A 23,127-nucleotide genomic window follows, 5' to 3' on the forward strand; every position below is an offset into this window, starting at 1 on the left:
TTGTGCTGGTACACAGTTCTGTTGATGTTGATGGAATCTCTCAGAACCTTAAGAATGCCACTTTTGAACTGCTGGTTCTGTTCTTAATCACTGCCATGATACAATGGAGGCCATCCTCAGCGTGGTGAAAATTTTGTCTATGGCCACTTTCACTAACACTGTGAAAGGCAGAAAACTGCAAACATAGAGCAAAAACAAAATTGCTGGAAAAGCTCAGCAGGTCTGGCAGCATCCCGAAACGTCAGCCTTCCTGCTCCTCTGATGCTGCTTGGCCTGCTGTGTTCATCCAGCTCTACAACTTGTTATCTATGCAGAAAACAGAGTTCACATTTCGGGTCGTGACCCTTCCTCAGAACTGGTGGTGGCTGGGAAAATATCAGTTTATATGCAGAAAATAGGGAGATGAGTGGGGTAGGGAGTAAACAATAGGATAGAGCCCAAAGAGACAGAAAGACAGCTGGACAGACAAAGGAGTTGCTAATGATCAGGCTGGGAGGGTGAGTAGTTGTTAATGGGGACTGTTAGTGACTAACAACAGGGGGTATGTAATGGCAGGCTATGTGATAACAAGGCCTGGTGCGTGGAGTGGGGGCTGGGACATGGGAGAGTTCAGGCCCTAAAATTATTGAACTCAATATTGAGTCCGGATGACTGTAAGGTCCCCAGGCAGAAAATGGGGTGTTGTTCCTCCAACTTGGGTTGGGCTTCACTGGAACACTTCAGCAAGCCAGAAACAGAGGTGTTGGCCAGGCAGCAAGGTGGTGCATTGAAGTGGCAGGCAAAAGGTAGTTCAGGGTCTTTTTTGTGAGCAGAATGTAGATGTTCTGCAAAGCGGTTGCCAAGTCTACGCTTTGTTTCCTCAATGTAGAGGAGACCACATTGTCAGCAGCGAATGCAGTAGACTAGATTCTTGGAATTGTAGGTGAAGTGCTGCTTCACCTGAAAGGTACGTTTGGGCCCTTGGGTTCTGGGGAGGGAGGAAGTAAATGTGCAGGTGTTGCACTTTTGCCGGTTACAGGGGAAGGTGTCATAGGGCTGTGGGGAGGTGTTGGCGGTGATGGAAGTGTGGACCAGGGTGTCCCGGAGAGAACGGTCCCAGCAAAAGGCGGACAAGGGAAGGGAGGGGAATATGTGTCTGGTGGTGGTATCTTGCTGAAGCTGGTGGAAATGGCATCTGATGATCTTCCAGATGTGGAAGCTGGTGGGACGGTGGGTAAGGATAACGAGAATGCTATCGCTGTTGCGGGAGGGAAGAGAGGGGTTGAGGGTTGAAGTGTGGGTTGGACCTGGTTGAGGGCCCTGTTAGCAATGGAATTGAGGAATCCTTGGTTGAGGAAGAAGGTGGACATTTCAGAGGCTCCCTTGTCGAAGTCAGCCTCATCTGAACATTAGCGACGGAGATGGATGAACTGAGTGAATGGGATGGAGTCTTTACAGGAAGGGGGGGATGTGAAGATGTATAGTCCAGGTAGCCTTTTGGGAGTCAGTGGGTTTGTAATGGGTATTAGTGGCGAGAGTATCCCCAGAAATGTAAACAGAAATGTCGAGCAAGGGAAGGGAAGAGATAGACCAGGTGAAAGTGAGGGCAGGGTGGAAATTGGAGGCAAAAGTGAAGAAGTTTTCCAATTCCAGATGAGAGGGGGAAGCAGCACTGATGATATCATCAATGTGTTGGTAAAAGAGCTGTGGGTGGGGGCCGGAATAGGACTCGATCAAGGAATGTTCCACGCACCCCACGAACAGACAGGCATAACTAGGGCCCATGCAGATATTGGCAACCCCTCTTACCTGAAGAAAATGAGAGAAGTTGAAAGAGAAGTTGCTGAGGGTGAGAACAAGCTCGGCCAAGCGGCGGACGGTGGTGATGGTTCAGGTCTTTGCTCCAGGAAGAAGCAGAGAGCCCTAATACCCTCCTGGTGAGGAATGGATGTGTAAAGGGATTGCACATCCATGGTAAAGAGGTGGTGGCTGCAGCTGGTAAACTGGAAGCTTTGAAACCAGCATAAGGCGTCAGATGAATCATAGGTGTGTGTGGGTAGGGATTGGACCGGTGGTGGAGGAGAATACTGAGTCAACGTAGGAAGAGATGAGTTCTGTGGGGCACGAGCAGGCTGAAACAATGAGTCTACCCAGACAGTTCTGTTTTGGGTTTTTGGCAGGAGGTACAAACGAGCTATGCGGGGTTGGGGGACTATTAGCTTGGAAGCAGATGGGGGGAGATCACCGGATGAAATGAGATCCGTAACCATAGTGGTTACAATGGCCTGATGTACCATGGTGGGGTCATGGTCGATGGAAAGGTAGGAGGAGGTATCTGCAAACATAGGTTAGTGAAGGTGAAGTCAAGGAAGAATTATTCTTTCAAATAGGCATTCTAGACAGCTGCTATGAACACAGGCTAACAACTCAAAATATCACTGTGTTTCCACCTCAGGTTGATCTGTCCTGCTATTAGAAAAAGAGCCTAAAAATGGTAATGGCAGAATCTAAGACATTGGCTGTTAGGTATGATTTTGTGAATATGACTGTTAAATCTATTGACTGGCAAGATTGTGAGGCAGTTTTTCTTGGCATCAGTCTACAGAATAAGTGGAGGAAGACTTCCCAGAATCAGACATGCTGGATATGCTTTCATTACGTTTGATACGAGGACCTGAAACCAAGTGGATCCTGCTTTTCTCTCTGGTGGTTTGACATAATAATGTTTTTATTACATGTTTCAGCTGAGAATTTAAGAGAGAGGGGTGGGAGAGTGGGTGGAAAGAGGCAGCAAGGATCAGTAGGGGGATAAAGGGCTGGGGGTGGGTGTGGGGGACAAGAATTCAGCATGTGGATGTGGGGAGTAGGCAGTATGTAGGGTGTAGGAAAACGTAAAATGTCCTCAATACCCTGCAGACAGCAATTATTCATGGCTCTTTGTCCTCTCACAAATTGATTTTTGACCTTACAAGTGTGTCAAGGGTTGCAGGGAAGCAGGGAAGAAATGTGGAACCAAAGATATAATCTTATCTTATATTGAGGCCAGATGACCGACTCCTACTGTATTCATACATGTGCTACCTGAGCTATTATTCTACACTTTGGATCAGGTCAGAAAGATAATTATTTGTATTTCTTTATACCAAAATGTGAATTCTAAATGGTCTGACTCCATATTAACAGCAATTCTAAAACTTGAAGTGCAGTTGTCATGGTGAATTGATGGTCAAGGAAATACAACAAACATGTTTCTACATTCTTTATAAATATTGTTAGAATGAAAAATACTTCTCTTTCACACTGGTTTCTGTTAAAGCAATAAAAATGATTAGAGATAGAATGCATAAACTCCTAATCCATCTTCACGTATTGGTATCCACAAACAATTTTCAGGAGAATTTTCAGACAAGGCAAATATTGAATTAACCACCAGAGGGCAGTTGGCACATATATATCCTATCTACGATTTGGGCTTCTGCACAGAATTATGCTTACACCCGCGTGTGCAGTTTGGATATCAAGCTGCTGTCACAACAGGGTTAACAAGGAGGGTATGTATATTTCTGGAAAGCAAATTACTGACCAGATTCTAGGCATTTTTAAAAATATATAAATAAACAATAATTTCTAAGAAACACAGGTTTATTTGGCACAGACAATTAGACTGCATTTTATACAAAGGGATTTAGGCTCAGGCAAAAGCATTGAATTTGAAGACAATTTAGTCGAATCAGAGAACCAACTGCTGTGGATTAATTCACTTACTTGGCAAAGTCCAGGTACGCTACATGCCCATGATAAAATCCTGGCTTCATTTCTTTCCATGTAGTAACATTTTTTACAAATCTTGCCTGAAACAACATGAGGTTATAATTTTATGAGTTAGGGTAAATATATATATTTCATGCCTGTTCATGATGCAAAGGTTTTTCTCCAATCAGCCTCATCATTACTTTTTACAGGGCTAAAGTGCAAACAAGTAAATAATGGAAAAATACATAAAACCGAACAAAAAAATGTAGCTATGCTCAGAAATTAAGAATCCTGACTGTGTAGTTTATTCCCAGTTTGTGAAGCATGAAATTCTAGCTTAAACACAGATTGATCTGGCAGGTTCTATCAATTTAGTTGGATATTCTTGGCAGAGGTAGAATGCACATACTTCTTATGTAAAATCTCGATGAACTGCTCTCATTACACTTGCATAGGATTCTAACCCTTGCTTTCAGTTGATTGTTATCGGTGCTTAAACTGCCCCCAAATTGGCAAGATAGTCCAATAGATGTACATTTCATGACAGCAGCCCTCATCTGGTCACAACTTTTAAGTAAATGCAAACATAATGAAAAAATAAATTCTATACGTTAAATTTTGAGAGTTGCAAATGTTTGCACCGGTCAATTTTCAATTCTGATGAGTCTAGCAGTTAAGTTATGAAGGAGATAACGTGATATGCATTTCACTTTAACATATTCCACATGATGAACTACAATCAGGTTTATTATAATGCAATTCCAAACACCATTCTTTAGAAAGGTTTTAGGGGAATCTTCAATCTAAGGTACTCCACTTCATATAGCTCAGTGAATGGGTAATCAAAACAGAAAATTATGGCTAGATATAGTGAATAATTGCTCCTCATGTAACCAAAAATGCAATTAATACTTATCAAGAAATAGGACTCACTTGATCTTGCAAAGACATCACAGGATTATTTTTGGTTGTGTTTATGTGCAGGACATGGTACCCGTTTTTTGCACATAGATCGTAAGCAATGTTTGTAAAAGAAGTACTGGCAGTCTTAGGTACACGATTGTAAAGAATGATTATGTCATCCAACTCTTCTTCGCCTGGGTCTTGTCTTGGGTTGTCCATTGTGTGACGCTGTTCAATTTCTCTGACTTCATGTCTTGCAATTGCTCTCTCTGTTAAAAAAAAATCCAAGGCTTGAAGGCAGACCAGCAATGTTCCAAGTGACATTTTAAGGCTTCCATGCAAAATTATGATAAAGTAGGAAGTAAAAAGTAAACCTTTGAGCAATTGTTCTGAAACGAAAAGGTTTCTCTTTCACTAGTTTGAAGTATATCACCTCGACATGCAAAGTTTAAATCAGGCAGTGTTGAGTGGAAAGGACAAGTTATTTCACTTTTTATACATGATTTGAAATCAAAGGTTGGGACAGAAAGATTAAGAGAGATGAATATGGCAAAAAAAAAATTCAGAAAAACATCTGTAATTAACTTCTGAATGAATTAGAGTTTACATTTTAAATTAAAACTTTTTTAAAATCTTCAAGCCAGGGGTATTAACAATAATTATCACTTACAACACAGCTCAGTTTCTCCCGCATTAATCTTACGTTTTTCCAGCTTGTTCAATTGTTAACCCATGGGTGCATAACCCAATGTCATTTCACAGAATCAAAGAATCATAGAGTCTCTACAGTGTGGAAGCAGGCCATGGAGTCCAGACTGACAGTCTGAAGAACATCCCATCCAGCCCCACATTATCGCTGTAACTCTGCATTTCCTATGGCTATTCCAACTAACCCTGGACACAATAGGCAATTTAGTATGGCTAATCCACCTGACCTGCACATCTTGGCCTCAAGGAAGAAAACTCATGCAGACACAGGTAGAACGTGCAAGTTCCACACAGACAGTTGCCTGTCAGTGGCTCAAACTCAAGTCCTTGGCACTGTGAGGCGGCAATGCTAACTACAGAGCCACTGCGCTGTCATTGAATGTATTCCATTGCACTCTGTCTAGGAGCAGAATCATTCAACACATGGCACACTGGCTAGCACTGCTACCTCACAGCACCAAGGTAATAAAATGTGAGGCTGGATGAACACAGCAGGCCAAGCAGCATCTCAGGAGCACAAAAGCTGATGTTTCGGGCCGAGACCCTTCATCAGAGAGGGGGATGGGGAGAGGGAGCTGGAATAAATAGGGAGAGAGGGGGAGGCGGACCGAAGATGGAGAGTAAAGAAGATAGGTGGAGAGAGTATAGGTGGGGAGGTAGGGAGGGGATACATCAGTCCAGGGAAGACGGACAGGTCAAGGAGGTGGGATGAGGTTAGTAGGTAGCTGGGGGTGCGGCTTGGTGTCGGAGGAAGGGATGGGTGAGAGGAAGAACCGGTTAGGGAGGCAGAGACAGGTTGGACTGGTTTTGGGATGCAGTGGGTGGGGGGGAAGAGCTGGGCTGGTTGTGTGGTGCAGTGGGGGGAAGGGACGAACTAGGCTGGTTTAGGGATGCAGTAGGGGAAGGGGAGATTTTGAAACTGGTGAAGTCCACATTGATACCATATGGCTGCAGGGTTCCCAGGCGGAATATGAGTTGCTGTTCCTGCAACCTTCGGGTGGCATCATTGTGGCACTGCAGGAGGCCCATGATGGACATGTCATCTAGAGAATGGGAGGGGGAGTGGAAATGGTTTGCGACTGGGAGGTGCAGTTGTTTGTTGCGAACTGAGCGGAGGTGTTCTGTGGAAACATTCCACATTAAGCAGAGGTTCACCTGCACATCTGCCAATGTGGTATACTGCATCCATTGTACCCGGTGCGGCTTCCTCTACATTGGGGAAACCAAGCGGAGGCTTGGAGACCACTTTGCAGAACACCTCCGCTCAGTTCGCAACAAACAACTGCACCTCCCTGTCGCAAACCATTTCCACTCCCCCTCCCATTCTCTAGATGACATGTCCATCATGGGCCTCCTGCACTGCCACAATGATGCCACCCGAAGGTTGCAGGAACAGCAACTCATATTCCGCCTGGGAACCCTGCAGCCATATGGTATCAATGTGGACTTCACCAGTTTCAAAATCTCCCCTTCCCCTACTGCATCCCTAAACCAGCCTAGTTCGTCCCTTCCCCCCACTGCACCACACAACCAGCCCAGCTCTTCCCCCCCCACCCACTGCATCCCAAAACCAGTCCAACCTGTCTCTGCCTCCCTAACCGGTTCTTCCTCTCACCCATCCCTTCCTCCGACACCAAGCCGCACCCCCAGCTACCTACTAACCTCATCCCACCTCCTAGACCTGTCCGTCTTCCCTGGACTGACCTATCCCCTCCCTACCTCCCCACCTATACTCTCTCCACCTATCTTCTTTACTCTCCATCTTCGGTCCGCCTCCCCCTCTCTCCCTATTTATTCCAGCTCCCTCTCCCCATCCCCCTCTCTGATGAAGGGTCTAGGCCCGAAACATCAGCTTTTGTGCTCCTGAGATGCTGCTTGGCCTGCTGTGTTCATCCAGCCTCACATTTTATTATCTTGGAATTCTCCAGCATCTGCAGTTCCCATTATCTCTCACAGCACCAAGGACCCAGTTTCAATTCCACCCCAGGGCGACTGTCTGTGTGGAGGTTGCACATTGTCCCGCATCTGTGTGGATTTCCCCCCACAGTCCAAAGATCTGCAGGTTAGGTGGATTGGCCATGCTAAATTTCCCAGTATTCAGGGATATGCAGGCTATCCATTGAATAGAAGTCCATAGAATCCCTACAGTGTGGAAACAGGCACTTTGGCCCAACAAGTCCACACTGGCCTCAGAGCATCCCAGCCAGACCAACTTCCCAAACCCACCTAATTTACACATACCTGAACATTATGGGCAATTTAGCATGGCCAATCCACCTAGTCTGTACGTTTGGACTGTGGGAGGAATCCAGAGCACCTGGAGAAAACCCACACAAACGTGGGGAGAATGTGCAAACTCCACACAGACAGCTGCCCAAGGGTGGAAGCGAACCCAGGTCCCTGGCGCTGTGAGACAACAATGCTAACCACTGAGCCACCGTGCCACCCTAGGCTAGGTGTGTTAGCCATTGGCAATGCAGGATAGGGTAGGTGGCTGGATCTGGATGGGTTGCTCTTCAGAGGCTTGGTCAGTGTGGACCCATTGAGGCGAATGGCCTGTTTCCACACTGTAGGGGTACTATGGTTCTATGCAATATCTAGATTTCCACATTTAACTTATCTCAAGTGCCTGTTGCAGAAGTTGCTGCCTGATTTACAATTCACAATCATTGTGGGTTCCAAATTCTTCAACAGATTCTATGAAACAAAGTTAGTTCCTTCAGTCTACATGAATCAGACTGAATTCAAATTAAGCAGTAGCTTTTACTGATTGGCACTTGAATTCAAATTTACCAATAATTTCAATTAAAACATTCAAGACTCTTGATGGGAGTCATTACGTACAATTTAAATACCACTTAAAAATTGAAATCAAGCAAGTTCACTTCCATCAAAGGACTGGCTGTACAACAAGCTAGATGAAGATGGATGCACAGCAATTGTAATTCTAATCACTGAAACAGAAGCGATTATCCAAAGACTTGCTTCTTCATTATTTTAACTCAAAAAATACATATTAACTATATAATTTGAATACGATCAAGCCCAGAAAAATCCATAAAAATGTTAAAACTGATGTGGCAAATTGGCTAGAATTCAAAGTCACATTTGAATTAATGCATGCTTGAGTGGAGAATTTCAAAACTGTTTTGCACCAATATAAGCTACAAAGTCTGCCATTTGACAGAAGATTTTAAAAAGTTTATTAAATTTGTTTCAACATATTACATGTTCCTGGGTTTGGCACAAAGCATTTGAACTGATCACCCGAACTTCCTGCAGTCAGGATTTCTTTCCATAGATTGTCCTGTAACTGGTTGTTGTGATTTTTGAACTGATGCAAGAATATACAGTATCTCTAGTTCTAACTTTTACTAAATTCAACACTTTGATTGTTAAGCAAACGGGATAAGAGGTTTTGTACAGCTTCAATGAACACTGTCCTTTCACAGAGAAATATGAAGCATCATCTTACAACCATGTATATCTTAAATTGCTTGATACTATTAATCCATCTTGTACAAGTAGAAAGTCGGGGCAGGCTAAAAGTTCAAACTATTCCAGCTCTCTAGCATTTGAAGTTCACTGCAGAATTTCACTCTAAAGCCAAACATTTAGCTATTTCAATTCTTGGAACAGTCCCAATGTAAACATAAATTTAGGAGCAAGAGGAGGTCCTTCAGCTCCTTTTGTCTAATTTGCTATTCTGGAAATATCATGGCTCATCAGATGGTTATATTGATATTTCCATCAGGACATGAAGAAAACTGCCTCTGTACAATTAACTGTCATTAGAAGCTAACCTGAATCAGGAAAGAAAGTCTGTCAGATGTGTTTGCCACACACCCACCAATCAATTGTAATCTCAGCTGCATAATAGCAATTGTACTTCATACCCTTCAATGCTGCACAGCCCTGAAATTCTTTAATAGTTTTAAAGCAGAGGTACTTTTCACATTGTACTAACTGCGAAATACACAATTAAAATTTTATTCTCAAGTAGTGACACCTCAAGGTGTTACCACCACTTATACCACTTAAAATACTGGATAAATTTCAAATTCCAGCCTTAACCAGTTAGCGAACAAAATAGCTGGCAGTAATTCTAATAGCAGTACTGTAAACTGCAGGGTTAAATGCAAGATTACTTCAGACAAAAGACGGTTTACAGATTTTTTCCTTCTTTTGATCTCTAACAAATACAAAAGCAAGAGCAGCAGGAGCAAGAAAACACCTACAAGTTCAACTACCCACCCAAACAAAACAAAACTCAACACATTTTTGGACTTAGCAATATATCACCTTTTCTTCATTGTTGCTGGACCAAAATCTTGTTTCTCTGCCCATCAGCAGCACTATGGTGCATTTACACCACACAGACATAACACTAGTTCAAGGAGACAGATCACCACCACCTGCTTACTAACACTGTCATTCCAAGAATTAAAACACAAAAATCACTGGATACCATAGTTATGATGATGCTCAGCTATTATTCAGAAACAGGCAAGGCTGAGAACATGTTTATCCAAATATCTGTAATTCGCAAGTAATATGTAAAGAATCCATGACATTTTGATACTTCAAAATTGATTGTGCTGCTTTAATTACTAAAATGACAATTTCTCAACAAACACTGTTGAAAATGCACATGAGCAATTAGCTGTGTTTTATGGACCAATTATACACAACAACAATGTCAGAATTGTTACAGTGCAGGCCATTTGACCAATTTTGCCTGCAGTGACTTTCCTGCCTGTTTCCTGCAACACTGTACATCTTCCTTTTCAGATAATTCACTTTTGAATCATTCTGTTGAACCTGACCCAACATACATTAAGGCAATGCATTTCAGATCTTAACTGCTCACAATTCTGAAGATTTTTTTTCCTCACATTATGTTTGCTTCTGTTTTGTTTTAATTTACTTGTTGGACATGGGCAATGTTGGCTAGCATTTATTGCTCATTCCCAATTGCCCCGGGAACATGGAGTGGTGAGCTGCCTTCTTGAAATACTCCAGCTCAAATGCTGTAGGTAGACCTATAATGCCCTTGGGTGGGAGGTTCTACATTTTGACCAGCGACAACGAAGGGATGGTGATATATTTCCAAGTCAGGACGGTGAATGTCTTGGAAAGAAACTTGCAGATGATGGTGTATTTACTGCCCTCATCCTTCTAGATGATAGTGATCATGAGTTTGGAAGATGCTGCCTAACGAGCCTTGGTGAATTTCTGCAGTACGTCCTGCAGATGGTACACATTGTTGCACTGGGGGTGGAGACAGTGGATATTTGTGGATGGGTGCCAAAACAGGCTGCTTTGTTCTGAATGACGTTAAGCTTCTTGAGTGTTGTTGGGTCTTGCACTCATCCTGACAAGTGGGAAGTATTCCACCACGCTGCTGACTTATGCCTTGTAGACGATGGGCATGTTGTGAAGAGTCAAACAATATACTTGCTACCATATTCCTGAGTACTCTTGTAGCCACTGTCTTTATATGGTGGGTCCAGTTCAGTTTCTGGTCAATGGTAACACCAGGATGTTGATAATGGGTATGCTGTGATGGTAACACTGGGGCTTGAGCATTAGAGTTGTAGGGAAGGGGCTAAATAAACTGGGGCATTTTTTCTCCATGGAGCATCAGAGGCTCAGGGGTGACCATATAAAGGTTTATAAATTCATGAGGGGCAAGGCCAGGGTGCATTGCCAAGGTCTTTTTCCTTGGGTGGGTGAGTCCAGAACAAGAAGAAATAGGTTTAAGGTAACAGGTGAAGGATTTAGTAAGGGCCTGAGAGTTAACTTTTTCCACAGAGAGTGGTGCGTGTATGGAACAAGCTGCCAAAGGAAATGGTGAAGGGCAGGCATAATTATAATGCTTAAAAGGCTTCTGGATGGGTATATTAATAGGAAAGGTTTGGAGAGATATGGGCCAAATGCTGGCAAAAGGGTCTAGGTCGAATGCCTGATCAGTGCAGACAAGTTGGACTGAAGGATCTGTTTCCTGTGCTGCACGATTCTATAATTAGAAGCAGGCAATTCAGTCCCTTGAGCCTGCTACGCTATCTAGTACAATCATAGCTAACCTCAGCCTCAACTTCTTTCCTGGTGATGATCCTTTAATGCATAACTAATTGAAAACCTGAATAAATTTGAAGAGGAAATGAACAAGGTCCTGGCTTCCATCACATTTTGTGGTCGTGAATTCCACACATTTGAGACGCTTTGAGAGAAATAATTCCTTCTCATTTCTGATTTAATCTATTGACCTTTTGCCTAAAACTACGCTGACTTATTGTAGTTTTCCCAACAATTGGAAATGTCTGCTCTATGTGTACTTTGTCAATCACCTTTAGCATCTTATGTACCTTAGTGGCAGGGGAAGATAGTCAACATTGATTTACGAAAGTGAAATCACGTTTGGCAAATCAACAGGGATTTTTCACAGATGTATCTAGCAGACTTGATGAGGATGAACCAGTAGACATGGTTTAGTTGGACTTTCAGAAGACTTTCAACAAAGTCACACATAAAATACCTGTGCGCAAAATGAAAATGTATGCGATTGGGAGGGTAATGGATAGAAAGCTGGTTGGCAGACAGACAGAAATGGGTTTCACCTCTGAACAAACTAACTGCATGCAGTGGCTAGTGGGATAAACCAGGAATCAGGGCTAGGACCGTAGACATTGACAATAAATGTAAATTAATGATTTAGATGCGGGAACTAAATGTGGTATCTTCAAATCTGCAGATGGCACAAAACTGAATGAAAGGGTGAGCTGTGAGGATTGGACAAGCTGACTGAGTTGGCAAATGCATCACAAATGCAGTGTAATGTGGATAAACATGATCTGGGGATGGGGGAGGGGCGGTGTTGGGATGAGGTCGGGGGTGGGGAGATTTTGAAGCTGGCAAAGTCCACATCGAATCCACTGGGTTGTAGGCTTTCAAGGTGACATTGAGACCATTGGGTTACAGGCAAATTTGTGTTTGCAATAAGTAAGACAGATTATTGTATCTTTTGTACTGAGTTGTTTATTGTATTTGTTAAGCATTTTGTGAAAACAATTTATATTTGCATAAAATCTTTAACTTAATGAGATAGTCCAAAATGCTTCACAGAAACATTATAAAACAAAGAATGACACCACCACACAGACATATTAGAAAAAATGACCAAGCTTTTGGTCATCCCACCCACTTACTCATAGAACGTGGACAGTGCTGGCTGGGCCAGCATTTATTGCCCAAACCTAGCTGCTCACAAGAAGATGGTGGTGAGTTGCTTCCTTGAACCATTTCAATCCATGTGCTGTAGACAGACTCACAAATGCATAGGTTTAATGACGACTTTAATGGAGGAAAATGAGTTAGAGAGGCAGACAGCTGTCGTAAGGGGTTAGGGAACTGCCGCTAGTGCGGCCTCATTTGGAATATTGCGTGCAGTTCTGGTCGCCCGATTACAGGAAGGATGTGGAAGCATTGGAAAAGGCGCAGAGGAGACTTACCAGGATGTTGCCTGGTCTGGAATGCAGGCCCTATGAAGAAAGGCGGAGGGACTTGGGTCTGTTCTCATTGGAGGGAAGGAGGCTAAGAGGGAATTTAATAGGAGACATACAAGATGATCAGAGGATTAGATAGGGCGGACAGTGAGAGTCTTTTTCCGAAGATGATGGCTTTAGCTTGTACAAGGGGGCAAAGCTACAAAGTGAAGGGTGATTGAGTAAAGAACCTGCTTCTTAAATCTGAGAGTTGTAAGGGGCGTGGAATGCCCTGCCTGCCAATATAGTTAATTCAGCGACATGAGGGGCATTTAAACAGTCCTTGGATAAGCATATGGATAATGATGGGATACTGTAGGGGGAGGGGCTTAAATTAGTTCACAGGTCGGCGCAACATCAAGGGCCGAAGGGCCTGTTCTGCGCTGTATTGTTCTATGTTCTAACTAAGGGCTTAGACAATTTAAGACACCTCAATCAATGGGACAGTAATTAAAATTAGGAATGCATAACAGTCCAGAAGTAAATGAACACAAATATTTCAGCAGCTTAGGCCTGAGGGTGATTACAGAAAGAGAGAAGGGCAAGACTATGGAGAGAGGTGAAAACAAGAATAAGGATGTTTGACGAGAAGCCAATGTAGGGAATGGCATGATGGGGCAAGACAGTTTGCTGGAAGTCAAGACAGATAGTAGAGGTAAAAGCATCTGCAGATGCTGGAAAATCCAAGATAACAAAGTGCAGAGCTGGATGAACACAGCAGGCCAAGCAGCATTTTAGGAGCAGAAAAGGTGATGTTTCGGGCCAAGACCCAAGACAGATGTCAGCCAAGTTTTGGATGAACTGAAGTGTAGGAAAGGTGGAAGGTGGGGTTTCAACTAAAAATGCTAGAATGGTTAAGTCTAAAAGTAATGAAGGCACGAGTGAGGGCTTCTGTACATGTGTTAAGACGGTGGAAAAAATTGGCAATGTAAAAGGGGTAGAAATAGGCAATCTGAACAATGGCAGAAATGAGAGGTTGGAAGTTCAAACATAACAGGGTTGTGATAAGACTGACATAACATCAGACAATTACCAGGGACATAAATAGCACCATTAGCCAAGAAATAGAGACTGAAATGGGGCTGAAAACAGTGGCTTCTTTACTTATATTTGACTTTGTTCTGGTTGGTTACGTTGTTACAATTCCTAGATTATACTGGAGTAGAGGTAGTCACAGTGCAGTGTGAGTCAACTCTCAGAAAAGACGACATTCAAGACTGCTTATGAGTGTGAACGACAACAGAAGAGCAAGTATCTACAGCAGAATAATATCTTAATACTGAATTCACACGATCATTTTAATTTCAATTACCAGGAGCAGATGAGTTTTCTATTGCTGTTTTAATATTTTCTTTGAAGCCACTACTATGAATTTGGTAGGTAGAAAAAGGAAAAAAATACAAATGGATATATCATTAACTAGCTGTCATATTTTCATTACTTGTGATCACAATGGATAACCACAGATAAATCTTCAATTGCAGTTGATGAGCAGTTCATCATCTGTATCAGAAAGAATGCAGAGCAGACATACTTTGAACCAGTTAACCAAGGAGTGAATATTGTAGTGATGAAGAATTCAAAGCAAAAATTGGGAAACAAAAATAAGTAATATTTGACACTTTTTTGATCCAGTGCCTTGTTATTCTTTAAGTAGTTTAGTGGGCCAGCATTTATGGTCCATATCTACTTGCCCTTGAGAAGGTGTTGGTGAACTGCCTTCTTGAACCACTGCAGTCCATTTGGTGTAGATACTACTGCATTGCCATTAGGGAGGAAATTCCAAGATTTTGACCCAGCGATACCAAAGCAATCTTTCCAAGTCAGGATGGTGGAACACTTGGAAGGTAAACTGCAAGGAGCGGCGTTCTCTTATCCTTCAAGATGGAAGGAGACATGGGTTTGGAAAATGCTGTCTAAGGAGCCCTGTTGATTTTTAGTAATGCATCTTGTAGGTGGTACATACGAACTAAACATTAGTTGTGAAGGATGTAGATGTTTGTGGATGTGGTGCCAATCAAATGGGCTGCTGTGTCCTGGATGGTGTCAAGCTTTTTGACTGTTGTTGGTGCTGCACTCATCCGCAAGTGGGAAGTATCCCATCACATTCTGCTCCTGAGACGCTGCTGGGCCTGCTGTGTTCATCCAGCCTCACATTTTATTATCTTGGATTCTCCAGCATCTGCAGTTCCCATTATCACTCACACATTCTTGAAATGTGTTGCCTTGTAGATGATAGAGTCAGAAAAAGTACTAGCTGCAGGATTCCTAGCTTCTGACTTGCTCTCGTGTTTATATCAAAAACTGAAATTGCTGGGAAAATTGGAAGGTCATTCACTCAGCCATTCTGACTAAAGGTTGTTGCAAATGCTTCAGCCTTATCGAATGTGGTGATGCGCTGGGCTTCCACATTATCAAGGCTGTGGATATTTGTGCAGCCTCCTTCTCTCTATTTGCCCACCACTACTTATGACTAGATGTGGCAGAAATGTAGAGCTTAGACCTGACCTATTGTTCATGGTATCATTTAGCTCTGTCAACATTTATAGCACTATTTCTACTGAACAATTGAAACGGAATCAAAAATCAGGAAATCATTTCGTCAATAGTGCAGCCATATTTGTGCAACCTGTAAAAGGTTAAAGTTAATCAGTAACTCACACTGAACTGTCCTGAATATAGGTACGAGCTTTCATTGCAATGAGAGGGAGTGCTGCCACTTCACTTAAATAACTAGGTAAACCCATGTCAACACCAACAATTTTCATTCACCTTTAAGTGGCTTGCTTAAACAAGTACATGCAACATTACTCAAGCTCCTCTGAAGAAAAATCTATGGTGATATGGAGGTGGGCGGGGGGTTGTGGAAAAACTGAGAAAGGTTACGAAAATATTTTAAAACATTTTAAGCCCTTAATTTGGAACAAAAAATAGAGGAAAAGAAAGAAGTCTAACACCTCCAGGGATTATAGTATTATGAAGGAAAAGAAAACTTTTTAAATGACTGCTAATGACCAATATTAAAGGTACATGTGTGTTTCTGGTTATGCAACTCTGAATCTATTAGAACTTCAAATCTAATTAGAAAAACTATTAATTTAATTAAACAGATGGTGCCCATTTTGTGAAAGGCACTTAAATAAAAACAGTTTTACAGAAACAGCAATAATTGCACAAATTTATAAATTACTACTTTTCTGTTCGCAATACACTATTGTTCAGAATTAAAACATATGGGATGGATGTTGAAACCCAGCACAATAACAGCTGAAGAGGAAATCAAACTTCCATCGGTTTAAAAAGGAATTTTCCATGAATTAGTGACAAGGAGCTTTCTGTAGTAGTTCCATAAAATACTCTTCTTTTAATACCATGGGCAATTTTGTTTCAAATTAATAATGAACTGAGCAGACAAAAGAAAACCAGATTCGCAGACCTCAGCTCTTGCTGGAATACTAGAACTGTGGAACTGAAGCACTGCTGCAAGCCTGAGACAGAGGTGTGGGCCAGAGAACATGGTGGTCTGTTGAAATGACAAACAATGGAAGCTCTGAGTCTTTTCTGTGGCCAAAATCTGTGTCTCGGGCTTGCTGCAGTGCTCTAACAACGCTCGATGCAAGTTGGAGAACTGCACCTCATTTTCTAAAAACCAAACATGATGCTGTAAACCAGGAACAAAAACTGGAATTGCTGGAAAAGCTCAGCAGGTCTGACAGCATCTGCGAAGAAAAATCAGAGTTAATGTTTTTGGAGCTGGTGACTGTTCCTCAGACCCGTTCTGCATAAAAACCATCATATTCTTAACTACGTGTAGAGCTGGATGAACATAGCAGGGCAAGCAGCACCAGAGGAGCAGCAAAGCCGATGTTTCACGTCTAGACCCTTCGTCAGAAATGGGGGAGGGGAAGGGGGTTCTGAAATAAATAGGGAGAGGGGGATGGCAGATAGAAAATGGATAGAGGAGAAAATAGGTGGAGAGGAGACAGGTCAAAGAGGTGGGGATGGAGCCAGTAAAGGTGAGTGTAGCTGGGGAGGTGAGGAGGAGATAGGTCAGTCCATGGAGGATGGACAGGTCAAGGAGGCGGGATGAGGTTAGTAGATGGTGGTGAGAGGAGAGGACAGGTCCAAAGAAGGACGGGTTAGGGAGATGGGGACGAGCTGGGCTAGTTTTGGGATGCGGTAGGGGAAGGGGAAATTTAAGCTTGTGAAGTCTACATTGATACCATTGGGTTGCAGGGTTCCCAAGCGGAATATGAGTTGCTGTTCCTGCAACCTTTGGGTAGCATCATTGTGACACTGCAGGAGGCCCAGGATAGGCATGTCATCTGTGTAATGGGAGGGGGTGTTGAAATTGTTCACAACTGGGAAGAGTAGTTGTTTAGTGTGAACCAAGCATGGGTGTTCTGCAAAGCGGTCCCCAAGCCTCTGCTTGGTTTCCCCGATGTACAAGAGGGCACAAAGGGAACTGCAGATGCAGTGTATTACATTAGCAAACATGCAGGTGTTTTTTGGGATGCAGTAGGGGGAGGTTTGGGGACTGCTTTGCAGAACACCTACACTCAGTTCGCACAAAACAACTGCACCTCCCAGTTGCAAACTATTTCAACTCCCTCTCCCATTCTGCAGATGACATGTCCATCCTGGGCCTCCTGCAAGGCCACAATAATGTTACCCAAAGGTTGCAGGAACAGCAACTCATATTCCGCTTGTAAACCTTGCAGCCCAATGATATCAATGTGGACTTCACAAGATTCAAAATCTCCCCTCCCCCTACCACATCCCAATACTAGCCCAGCTCGTCCCCATCTCCCTAATTTGTTCTTCCTCCCACCTATCCCCTCCTCCCACCTCAAGCCACACCTCCATTTCCTATCTACTATCCTCATCCCACCCCTTGACCTGTCCGTCCTCCCTGGACTGACCTATCCCCTCCCTAACTCCCCACCTACACTCACCTTTACTGGCTCCATCCCTGCCTCTTTGACCTGTCTGTCTCCTCTCCACCTATCTTCTCCTTTGTCCAACTTCTATGAGCCTCCCCCTCTCCCTATTTATTTCAGAACCCCTTTCCCCTCCTCCATTTCTGAAGAAAGGTCTAGGCCCAAAACATCAGCTTTTCTGCTCGGTCAATCCAGCTCTCCACCTCATTATCTCAGATTCTCCAGCGTCTGTAGTTCCTACTATCTCTGAAACAATTTTCTTAACTACCATCAGTTCTGTAGGACCCAAAACGTTAATTCCGATTTTTCTCCACAGATGCCGCCAGACCAGCTGTGATTTTACAGCAACCTCTGATTTTATTTCAAATTCCCAGTATACACAGGCCTTTCAGTCTTTTTTGTCCCGTAAAATACAAAATCGTCAGTAAGCTGCAAGAAACTAACATCCTGGAAGTTCAGCTGTCATTCAAACTTTAAGTCGGAATGAGCTGGGCAGAGTCCTCCCCTGTATTTTCAAGATATTAACATTAATTACCTGGACTGTTTCATTGTCTTGCTAATGATTTGATGGCTTTTTGACAGAACACTGTCTGCAATTAGCTTCTTAAAGTTTGCTTTTAAATTTCACTAAGTACGGTCATTTCATCATGAGACTCCACCAGTTCAAAGTTATTTTCCAAAAACAGTGTGCTTAGCTTCATTATACACCTTATGCCTGGACATTCACATGCTGAGATTCTGAGACAACCAGGGTCATGGTATCTTAATGACTCATCCAATGTGGAATGCCTTTCAAGGCACTTGATTAACAAAAACCAAAAGAACTGCAAATGCTGTAAATGAGACAAAAATAGAAATCTCTCCAGAACAGTTCTGAGACTTTACCCAAAGGTTAACTCTAATTTCTCTCCATAGAGACTGCCAGATCTGCTGAGTTTTTCCAGCAATTTCTATTTTTGACAATTAACACCTGTATGGATTGTTCCAGGTCTTCCATTTGGAACCAAGGGATTTGTTGAATACACAATTTATCTGGTGATGAAAAGATCATAGATCATCGAATCCCTACAGTGAGGAAACAGGTCCTTCGGCCCAAGTCCCCACCAACCCTCACAGCATCCCACCCAGACCCATTCGCGTAATCTATAAATCCCTAAACACCATGGTCAATTTAGCATGGCCAATCTACCTACCCTGCACATCTTTGGACTGTGGGAGCACCTGGAGGAAACCATGCAGGCATCTGGAGAATGTGCAAACTCCACACAGTCACCTGAGGGTGGACTTGAACCTGGGTCCCTGGCGCTGTGAGGCAGCAGTGTTAACTATTGAGCCACTGTGCTGCTTTATAGCAGCCATATTCTTTGAAGTCTTTTGTAGTCAGTTTTTAGAATACATGTATTAGCTACAAGTTCAAAATGGACTGTGGCATAACACCCCTCAAAGTACGTTCGGAGGATGGTGGCAGAGCTATGGAATACGTAATTTGCTTACTTCAGTCTTTTCCATAAGGCAACTGTTCTAATAGAAGCATCTTTAGTTTTAATTCCATAACAAAGATTTCTTCACACATTCATGCAAGATGTTCTATGTCCCACACAAAAACTGCAAATCAAAAAACATTCAGGTCAGTATTTGATCATAAGCAAGTGTGTATTGTGCACCTCTAGCCACAAGGGGGGCTGTTTGTTTCAAGTTGTGAAAGCTTACAAAAATCGCTTAGAGCATCACTGCTCAACGGGTAGCTTTCTTGTCAGTGTTGGAAAATTGCGGGTTCAAGTTCCATATTCTAGAACTTGGAGCAGAAATATTATGGCTGACACTCCAGTGCATTATTCAGTGAATGCTGTACTTTTGAAGCCCTCATCTTTTAGTTGAGATGTCAAACCATGGTCTTGTCAGCTTCAAGTGGATGTAAAATGTCAATGGCACTATTTTGAATAAAAGCAGTTGAGTTATGCCTATATCCTACCCAACACCTACCTCTCTATCAACATCACAAAAATATATGATCCCTGTTGCTTTTGGAACCTTTCTGCACACAAACTGATTGTTACGCTTGTGACAGTTCTTCACACTATTTTTGAACTACAGTCTACAGAGAGATGTTTTGGAGCATTTTGCCAAGTTTGTGTTATGGCATAGCACATAAATCGATCACAGAATTCACAACAAAGCCAAACGTAAACCAAGGTGATCTCAAGTTTGATAACAAAGTGTAGAGCTGGATGAACATAGCAGGCCAAGCAGTATCTCAGGAGCACAAAAGCTGACATTTTGGTTTTCTGATGAAGGGTCGAGGCCCGAAACATCAACTTTTGTGCTCCTCAGATGCTGCTTGGCCTGCTGTGTTCATCCAGCTCCACACTTCATTATTACACAGGTGGATAAGGTGGTCAAGGCGGCAAATGGCATGCTTGCCTCTATCAGTTGGGGCCATGAGTATAAAAATTGGCAAGTCATGTTGTAGCTGCACAGAACTTTAATTAGGCTACATTTGGAATGTTGTGTACAGTTCTGGTCACCACACTATCAGAAGGATACGAGAGCTTTGGACAGGGTACAGAAATAGTTTACCAGGGCATTTCCCTTTTGGAAGTTTTCAGCTATGAGGAAAGATTGGACAAAATTGGTTGGTTCTCACTTGAACGTTGACGAATAAGGGGCTGCCTGATGGAATTTTACAAAATTAGGAGGAACACGGATAGCAAAGACAGTCAGTCTTTTTTCCCAGGGTAGAAATGTCAATTACAAGGGCACATGCATTTAAGGTAAAAGGGGTCAAGTTTAAAGGAAATGTGTACGGCAATTCGTTGTTTTTTTCCCCCCCACGCAGAGGTGGCAAATTCTTAGAATGTGCTGCCAGAAGAGGTAGTGGACGCACATACAATATGACTGGTTAAGAGTCATCTTGGCCCATATGTGGACAGGCAGGGAAAACAGGGATATGGACCACATTGAGGAAAAAGGTTTTCAGTTTAGAAAGGAGTTTGTCACAAGCTTGGTATGCCAACTGGCCTGTTCCTGGATTGTACTGTGTTTAGTTCTCTTTGTCCTAAAGTGCAATTTAATCTACAGTGGGCTTTCCTCTGATCTATTGTTCACGAATAGTCAGAAATGGCAGAGTTGAGCAGAGTTTGAAAATGCACCTGCGCTTGCAGTTGAAGATGGTGCATTTTTGCTAGTGTATTTGAAACATTGATGCTTTTGATCCTTCTTTACCTTGTTGTATGTACTATCTTGCAACCATAGTAAACACAAGTAAATTTTACATTTACGAGCAATCAATTCAGCTGAATAGGCATATGTGCCATGGAATTATTTGTCTCACTGAAGTGTGCCTTGATACTGAGAGAGTTAGGAACCCCAGCTCTCAGTACTTCTACATCTTATTGTTCTTCAGTGATGCATTAACAATTGCACATGCTACTTAGAACTGGATTTCCATGTAAGTAGTCTAAGGTCCTTAACTGTTCTTTCTCCCAACAGAACCGGTGTGAATCTTCTCTGTTGAACGACGGATAATGTTTGAAGGGAAAATTGTTTCCTCTTTCATAATCAGATTTTATTTAGACTAATTAAGTTGGTAACAACTCCATCATCTTACAGCACTTTTTTTATTACTTAATCACAGGATGTGAACATCACTAATAAGGTCAACATTTATTATCCATCTCAAATTGCTCCCAAGAAGGTGCTGAAGAGCTATATTTGTGAAACTGACAGGTATGCTTTCAAATGGCCTAGCGAAGTCAAGAGTCCACCATCTTGTGTGTATGCGGAGTCACAAAGGGCAGGTTTCCTTCTCTAAAGGAGAATGATGAACCAGATGGTTTTGTTACAATCTAGTATTTTCAAAATCAATATGAGTTGTACTGATGTGACCTTCACACTCCAGATTTTATTCAATCACATAAGGTTAAATTCATCAGCAGCTGCACTGGACTTGAGCTCCTGCCTCCAGTCTAAGCTTCAGGTGATATCAGCATTATAATACAATACCCCTTCTGAAGTAGAACACAAAGACATATTTGGTGTACGTGATATCCCTACTTTATTGTTGGTTAATTTTAGTACAAAACTTTGAAGTTTCAATCCTAAATTTCGATATCACATACAAAAAATTAAGTTCAGAGCCATTTTCTTGTGTCAAGTGTTTTAGTTGTTGATGTGATACACAGTGTTACATGAAAGCATTTTGTACAACTGCAGTTTCTTCACAAATACCACAAAAATCAATGGGACACTGAAAACTAATAGCATTAATACATTGTTTGAACTGTGGATAAGTTTGTCACTAGTGATCATGGGAATAAGCAATTGGTCCCTTGATCTGGTTGACTCTCAGTGTTAGTGACATTAACACAAGATCAATATTGCACATATTAGGTATCCTTACAGGTCTGAACCCGTATGATTGTTGAAGACAGACAAGCTGCATTTTGGAGAAAGTATGACTCATAAAACTATGCCAGATATTTTAGAATCACAATGGATTTCATCTTTTTTTAAAACAGCAATGTATGAACTTTATCACAACTTTTAACAATTTGTAAGAAATTGTCAGGTACAGAAACTAAATGCCTTTTCTACAAGCAATAAATTCATTCACAGCAATTAGCTACATGTTTAAAAATAAACAGCCACCTGTAGTATTAGACATCTGATATAAGAGTTATTACAATATCCATGACTAAGTGGGATTTGAGGAAACTGGGATGTGCACTGGATTTTCACCACTGAGAACAAAATGGAATAGAATATCCTTTATTGTCACTTGTACTCTGCTGAGTCCAAATTGACCCTACAAACAGCATCCCGCTCAAAACCACCCCTCTCCCTGTAACCCTGTATTTTCCATGGCTAATCCACCTAGCCTGCACATCCTTGGACACTATGGGCAATTTAGCATAACTGATCCACCTAATCTCTCCATCTTTGGACTGTGCAAGGGAACTAACGTACCTGGAAGAAACCCACGCAGACACGGACAGAATGTGCAAACTCCACACAGTTGCCAGAAGCTGGAATCAAGCCCTGGTCCCTATTGCCATGAGGCAGCAGTGCTAATCACTGAGCCACCATGTTGCACATGAGGAACACAATTTGTCAACTGTGGCAAGACATCCATAAACTCTCATTTCTCTCCTCCATGGCACTCTGTTTCTATTCCATTTCCACTAGGTGAAAAACTCCTTTTAGCCAGGTATTTTCACAGTTAGCAATAGGATGCTGTAAGAACTTTTAAAGGAAGGCAGCTCCCTACAACACTAACTCCCCTCAAAATATTTCTTTCATTT

The 23,127-nt window shown here is 42.4% G+C and overlaps 1 protein-coding gene across 2 annotated transcripts in view; it reads right to left on the reverse strand.

Moving 5' to 3' along the window:
* Positions 1-23,127, reverse strand: part of LOC125456147 (heparan sulfate 2-O-sulfotransferase 1) — a 173,886-nt gene that overhangs the window by 45,764 nt on the left and 104,995 nt on the right. For both annotated transcript variants that reach the window (XM_048538931.2, XM_048538930.2), the window contains exons 2-3: positions 4,666-4,904; positions 3,745-3,830 (exon numbers count right to left, since the gene is read on the reverse strand). In XM_048538931.2, the coding sequence (XP_048394888.1) occupies positions 3,745-3,830; positions 4,666-4,854 (275 nt within the window). In that variant the 5' untranslated portion in view covers positions 4,855-4,904. The remainder of the gene's footprint in view (positions 1-3,744; positions 3,831-4,665; positions 4,905-23,127) is intronic.

This window comes from Stegostoma tigrinum, chromosome 8 (assembly GCF_030684315.1).
Source record: "Stegostoma tigrinum isolate sSteTig4 chromosome 8, sSteTig4.hap1, whole genome shotgun sequence".
NCBI classification, from domain to species: domain Eukaryota; kingdom Metazoa; phylum Chordata; class Chondrichthyes; order Orectolobiformes; family Stegostomatidae; genus Stegostoma; species Stegostoma tigrinum.